The sequence below is a fragment of the Cucurbita pepo genome, chromosome LG04, assembly GCF_002806865.2.
Source record: "Cucurbita pepo subsp. pepo cultivar mu-cu-16 chromosome LG04, ASM280686v2, whole genome shotgun sequence".
NCBI classification, from domain to species: domain Eukaryota; kingdom Viridiplantae; phylum Streptophyta; class Magnoliopsida; order Cucurbitales; family Cucurbitaceae; genus Cucurbita; species Cucurbita pepo.
The window spans coordinates 6,985,443-6,992,196 of NC_036641.1; the positions used below are offsets into that span (position 1 = coordinate 6,985,443).

Here is a 6,754-nt window from a genome sequence, read left to right on the forward strand (position 1 = left end):
GTCTCACGGTACACTACTCGGGTCCCCTTCGTAAACTTTGATTATTGGTGGGGAAGAACAAGAAGCACAGCCAAAACAAGGAAAGTCAATAACATTTATACCATTCCAAGGTGGGATTCAAGATCATCGTCTCAAATTAGAGTAACCAAATGGAGAGATTCAAATCTCAAAATCAATACAAAAAGATCCCTAGTCGGTGGGAGCAACTAAATATCTTAGCCATGAAATATATAACTTGATCAATTCAGGCACATTTCATCTTTCCAGCTCATGGCTGTTCATCAAAGCTTAACAATGCACGGTTTGGGTGAGATTAAGACCGAGCGTGTAACTCGAGCACGAGTTTTCGCCGTCCACCGACATCCTGGTTAGAACTCATATCATCAAGCAGTAATGACTTATCCATTCCTTTACTTACAACGGCTTGCTACTACTGTTCTTCCCTGTATTCTGGGTTCTCCTGTAAAACGACGAACCCTTCTAGGATCGGCGAAAGAGGGATGTACCTGAAGAAAGAAAGCTAGAGTTAGCTCGTGACATGTCGAAAAGGCAGTTAGTTACACAGACTAAATGGACAATTCTAGTACTTCTCAGTGGCCAGTTCTGCCCTGTCACCAGCAGCAAGAAGAACTGGAGTTGAGTGAGTTTGAAAACCAGTGATCGTCTTTGGACGACCAGCCTGTCCAACAACATCAACGGCCTGACCCACCCGAACAGGTACGGAAAGAGGCTTCAGATTCTCATCCACGGTCAACAGCATTCTCGGCTGTCGGGCACATTATACTTAACGATCAGAAGGGGGAACGATATAAACCCAGAAAACAGTAAGACAAGAGTGAATCAACCAAAACTGACCTGCATTGCCAGGACAAGGTAGTAGAGCACATAATGATACTTCCCCAGGATAATGGCCTTCATATCAAGACATGCGTGCAAAGTAATTATTAATCCTGCAAGCGCGGTCCTGCAATGAAGAGTACATATGTTCGAAAACAAGACGATAGATCATAAAACTTGTCGAAAAGTTAAAACTAATGGAAATAGGTTTCTCAGCAGAGCAGTCATTTACGGTGCTAATAAGAATCTGTCAGAATGATAAGGATTAAGAGTTAACAGGCCCTTTCCCAAATGTACAAGCCCTTGGGCAATCCTGACCTGAAAACATTTACAAAGTAGAGGGATCAGACAATAATTCTTCACACAACGTAGAAAGAGAATTCCAAAATGATAATTGCACAAGTGTGTCATTACACAGAAAAGAAGGCTCGCGTCTTTGTAGTAATAACTCGAAAGATTTCGAAGCATGCCAGCTATTCTTGCATTATTGGTTCCCGCACCAATCAGACCTAAGGAGATTACCGCTGCCTGTGACATCCATATAAGAACTTTAACTTAGAACATCAACAAAAGTAACAGACATTTAATTTAACAATTAAAAAAAAACTCGGCTCTCACCATCGCTACTTCGGAATCTGTATCATGGCTCAATCTGCTTAACGTGTCCATAACATTAACCTGCTCAAATCATCCAATCATCCAATCATCCAATTATATTCAGCATCAGAGCGTTAGCATTCAGAACCAACTCACCAAGAAAACTTCCCTTAAGCTCAATAGAGCATCCCTATACGTAGTGGGAATTTGTAGCTTACTTCTCTACATTAGGAGTGTTTGCAGCATGTTTTGCTGTAAGGGAGCGTTTACAGTATACTTTTCTATATAAGAGCCTTTGCAGCAGTTTAAACCTTACTATTAACTATTTTCATGAAATTATAGAGCCCTTGACCCATGCATTTACTATCTTTTTTCCCCACTATTTGGTTGGAAAACATTTTTGTAGAAATCAGAAATTAAAGAATAGATCAAAGCATAACAGACTCCTCAAAGAACACATCCCACTGACCTTGGGGTTTGAGATGCAAAGGAGACCAAGAGCCAAGGGAACAGCACGACGAATATTTTGCTCCCCATACTGCAAAAGATGCTCTAATGAACGAATTGCCATCTCCAAACCCAATTCTTCAGCCATTGCCACCATTGCAATTCCAAGCACAGCAGCTCCTTGGTGGGATTCACCCTTCTCAAGATGTTGAGAACAATGACCAAGAAGGTTTTGAACCTAAATGGGGAAAGAAAGAGACACCTAAGTTTTATTCCTGGTGCAATGTGTTTATAAGTTTATAAACTAGACTGCATACCTTAAGTACATTCCCTGTTCCTGCATATGCACAGGAGAGCAATGTCATATCGCAATATTTTCTAATTTTCTCATTAAATGTCTTGGAAACTTCAGCTGTGGCCTCTACACTTTCCTGTTAGAACCAAGAGAACGAAGTTACATAAGGGAAGCCTAAATTTCTTCAAAATGCATGATGCCAAAAGCCTCAGTGGAAGATCAAATCTTAACAACAGAAAAGTAATCATGATTACTACAGATAATGTATTCACAGCAGAATGCTGGTGCACCTGCTTTCCAAGGTATAGAAGACCAAGACTAAGTGGTAGAAGGCGACCTAAAGCATCCCCCAATTCAGACTCGCTTCGATCCATTAGAGCAAATATAATTGCTTGAGCAACCTCCTCATTACAGGAGCCAAGATATATTAAGCCCAATGAGAGTGATGTGAACGCAATCACATCAAGTGAAGCTCTTGAATCATTTAATATAGGGGTCAGTTTTCGCCGTAACTGAAAGAATATACAACACAAAGGTATCAATCAGGAATGGGAAAGAATCATTGACCTGCCAAAACATACACAAGATTATCCCGTACCAAAACTTGTTACGTTAAGAAGAAAATATATATATATATATATATATATATATATATGTTAATACTAATATATTTTAATCATTTAACTGAATTAATGGAAAAATGTCAAAGACTTCAGAAACCGCATATAAGTTGTGCAATTAGAAGTAGAAATCCCAAAGCAGCACTTACAGTGGGAAAAAGGAGATTGCAAAAAGGCTAATTGATTGATCGAACAGACACTAAACCTACAAACAAACCTGTTCATTTTGAGTTCCGGCATACGTAATGCCTAACCCCATTATTGCTCCTATTCGGGTTGATGCATCTTCTTTGTCAACATATTCTATTAGAAGTGCCAATGCCTGGAAACAGGTAGACAAGGTTCAGAAAATGAAATGGATTCCAAGATTCTGCACAATAAAGAAGAAAGTCTCACAGGATCACAATCATGCTTGATAGCGCTATTGACAATACCAACTCCCAGCAATGCACCAGCAATAACATAGTTATCATTGCTGTGCAAAAATTTGTCAATTTGAGAAAGTCCAGCATCCACGTCCCAAAGCAAAATCATACCCTGCAGTCGTGATGATAAATGATAAGACAAAGCCAGATGCTAAACAAAATGGAAAGACACAAATGGTGTAATCGGAACTTGCCAAACTTGCTGCAGCACTCATCTTTCCATGTTCTTTATTTTTAAATAACCAGTTTCCTGAAGAAGCGCCACCGGATGCATCTGGTGTAACTGTCATTAATTTATCCTGAAATGACACTAACCAATCATAACAAGATCCAAAGTTTTCCTTTTAAAAAAGGAAAATTATCAAGATCCAAAGTAATATGCCACTTCCTCTGCACATTGATTGAACACCCTTTACCTGACCAAAGCCAGCATTCACAAAAGCATTGACGAAGGTAGCAGCCAAATTTTGTCTAGCTGAATCAACACTCGCACCAGCACTAGCTCTGCCATCAAGCAAATGTGCCTGAAATATTTAAAAGAAAAAAGGATGGAAATCAGTTTAGCGAGAGTGTGGATATAAGTATGGTGAATGATAAAAACAAAACAAATAAATAAATCCCTAGTAAAGTTGACATTCATTGACCTGATGGAATGATGGTGTGACACTATGATGATATATATTTTTTAAATGAATTGATTTTTTGTTTCATACTCAAGGAACAATTAGAAACCAATTTCAAACCTCAAGGACCAGACATGTCCCTTTTGAAATCTCAATGACTAAATGGAAACTGAATTCAAATCTTTAGGATGAAAGATCAAAAGTTTTAGTTTTTGAAACTTAAGAACTAAATAGAAATAGAGTTCAAATCTTAGGAACCAACAACATATTTTCCGCTTTTTTTTTTTCTTTGGTAGCCACACATTGAAGACAAGGTGTGTATTAGAGGCAGGTAACGATAGGAGGGTCATCAGAAGGAAATTAGACATATTAACGGGTATATTAGTAAATAGTTGGGGATTTTGTTATGATATTTGGTTATAAATAGAGGGAGTGGGAAAGGAGGAAGTTAAGCATTATGGAGGGTCCAAGTACCTTCAATTACTTGGTTTATCTTGTAGTTCTGTTAATTTTAGTATTTCAATATATTCCGGGTTCCCTCAGTTTCCTCTTCACCTCGTCTTTTAGGCTGTTTTGTCCTTCTGGGTTAATGATGTTTTTGTTTCTTATCCCAAACAAAATAAAGATAAAAATACCAAGGATCATGCATTATCCCAAAAAAAAATTCAAAGAGAATAATATCCACCATATACCTTATAGATGTCTTCCGGAGATTTAGGCTCCATGACCTCAATGTCACGAGCAAGGGTGAGATAACCTTCACTTACTTTGGCATTATTGATAATATCCTGCAATCCTTCTCTATCATTCTCATCTGCACACATCTCCTCATCAATCTCAAAACAAGTGCCCTACGTGAAGGAAATATTGGCAGTTAATAAAAGCAACAAAGAAGTTTATCAAAGAAAATGAAGCTCTTAAATGATATAAAATGAAAAGATAATAGCCAGTCACTGATGACTGGTCATGTCAAGCATTCATAAATCATAAATGCTTTATGTCGTCAAAATAATCAGAAACCAACTTTTGATAGTGAATAGTACATATGCACCATAATGTATTATACAATTTGGTATGCCACCCAAACATCGCTAAAAACCCAAAGGAAATAAAAAGGGAAATATGGAAAAAAACGTGCACAATTATGAGATTGAGTTCCATTATAAGCATTATAGTCTATATTTAATAAATCAATTTTATACAACAATATATAAAATAAAATTGAAAACAAAATGTTTAACATCAATGCTCATAAAATAGATTCAAAGAACCGAGATTAAATTGCAAAACAGTTAGCATACAGTTGTACAAAAGTTACCTGTCGAGCGAGTATGTATGAAAATTGCTTCTTACGCTGCACATCATCACAGGATTGAAATATCTGCCTGACATACTGACCACAGGCATATTAAATTGTTAAAAACAGAAATAAAGTAAACTTTTTAGAGACTTTTGACACACTAAGCAGTTAAAATATACTTGTTATGTAAAACTTGACAAAAGATGGCTGGTTAAAAATTCTTCATCTTTGACCCAGAAACAAGGATAACACGTGATACTTCCAATGATATAACATACTAATACTCACAGCTTGAAAATAGAGGGCAAAAAATTTAAAGTTAAAATAGAGGGCAAACCTGCACGTTGTCAAGGAACAATGCAATCTGAAGTGCGTTGGTATATTCTTCAAATTTTAGATATATCATATATGCAATATCCAAAGCTAGCATGTCATCGGGTCCAGGAAGATATCTGTGATGTTAGCAAAGTGAAATATCATGATCAAGGAGACCAAAAAAATGGAAAATGAAGAACTAACACTAATTTTAATGGAAAATTGAGCTCCATCGAGAAAATATTAAATAATACAAGAGAGCATACAAAAAGACAGCCCAACAAAAGGAGTAAAAAAAAACCTAAATTAACTACATCCAAATGAGCTCCAATCTAAAATACCTAAGCATATTGGATTTATAAAAATCCTTGGAGACCAACACCAAAAGGCATTAAACCAAACAACAAACTAAACCTCTCAACCCCTCTTAAAAACCTACTTTTACTCTCAAGCCAAAACCCCAAAAACCCAAAAACAAAAAGGTCCCACCACACCTAGAATTACCATTGATTTTTTTTTTTAAATATCTGTGAGTGTTTAGGCTAGCTTGCACACACCTCGACTATTCTCGTAGAATAACCAACTAACCTTGCTACATTTGGTTGCTAAGGTAATTTGTAGGATATTAAATCATAGGTAGGTGTGGTCACCATGGCTTGAACTCATTTCCTTTAAGCCGTTTATTATTTACATGACGTCTTTTTTTTTTTTTTTTTTTTTTTTTTTTTTTTTTTTTTNCAACCCATGGCGATTTTCATTAACCTACTCAAACTTGCAAAGTTTCTCATAGTATGTAGCGTATTTATTCATATCATAAGATAACCCATCAAACTTCAAATAGTAATGAGGCAAACCATTTCTTTAGAAGAATGGTAAAACAAACATAACTATGGCAAGTGCAGTTGCCCCACAGCCATAAGCAGTCATTAATTTTTCTCTTCCGAACAAATAATAGTCATACTTCAGCTAAAACTTTAAAGTGAAGTTAATCAAGAAAGGAAGTAATGACAATGAACTTTAGATGGATAGCCCAGACAAGCTTGGAAACAGAACCATCACATCAGCCCATTAATTCCTAGAAAAATAGTAAAATAGAAGGAAGTACAATAATTTGAACTACAAGAAATCAAGAAGATGATCTGACATACTTTGCTGAACTGGTAAGATAGATACAGGTCCTTTTGAAATTTGTACTGTCAACATGCTCTACTAATAGATCAAGATCTTCAACCTGGTATAAGTAAAATGGATAATTCAGTCAGCCATACCCCATTTTCCATTCCCCGCTCCCCCCC

The 6,754-nt window shown here is 36.6% G+C and overlaps 1 protein-coding gene across 3 annotated transcripts in view; it reads right to left on the minus strand.

Moving 5' to 3' along the window:
• Positions 1–69: 69 nt before the first annotated feature.
• LOC111793168 (26S proteasome non-ATPase regulatory subunit 2 homolog A) overlaps positions 70–6,754 on the minus strand; it is a 12,504-nt gene continuing 5,819 nt past the window's right edge. For 2 of the 3 annotated variants that reach the window (XM_023674938.1, XM_023674935.1), the window contains 17 exons: positions 6,608–6,690; positions 5,482–5,596; positions 5,163–5,237; positions 4,537–4,695; positions 3,638–3,745; positions 3,416–3,520; positions 3,193–3,333; positions 3,014–3,118; positions 2,467–2,688; positions 2,199–2,312; positions 1,904–2,119; positions 1,456–1,515; positions 1,252–1,365; positions 1,070–1,155; positions 856–964; positions 588–766; positions 70–506 (listed from right to left, as the gene is read on the minus strand). In XM_023674938.1, coding sequence (XP_023530706.1) covers positions 431–506; positions 588–766; positions 856–964; positions 1,070–1,155; positions 1,252–1,365; positions 1,456–1,515; positions 1,904–2,119; positions 2,199–2,312; positions 2,467–2,688; positions 3,014–3,118; positions 3,193–3,333; positions 3,416–3,520; positions 3,638–3,745; positions 4,537–4,695; positions 5,163–5,237; positions 5,482–5,596; positions 6,608–6,690 — 2,067 coding nt within the window. In that variant the 3' untranslated portion in view covers positions 70–430. Of the gene's footprint in view, positions 507–587; positions 767–855; positions 965–1,069; positions 1,156–1,251; positions 1,366–1,455; positions 1,516–1,903; positions 2,120–2,198; positions 2,313–2,466; positions 2,689–3,013; positions 3,119–3,192; positions 3,334–3,415; positions 3,521–3,637; positions 3,746–4,536; positions 4,696–5,162; positions 5,238–5,481; positions 5,597–6,607; positions 6,696–6,754 lie in introns of all 3 variants that reach the window. The other variant, XM_023674936.1, reaches the window with a different exon arrangement.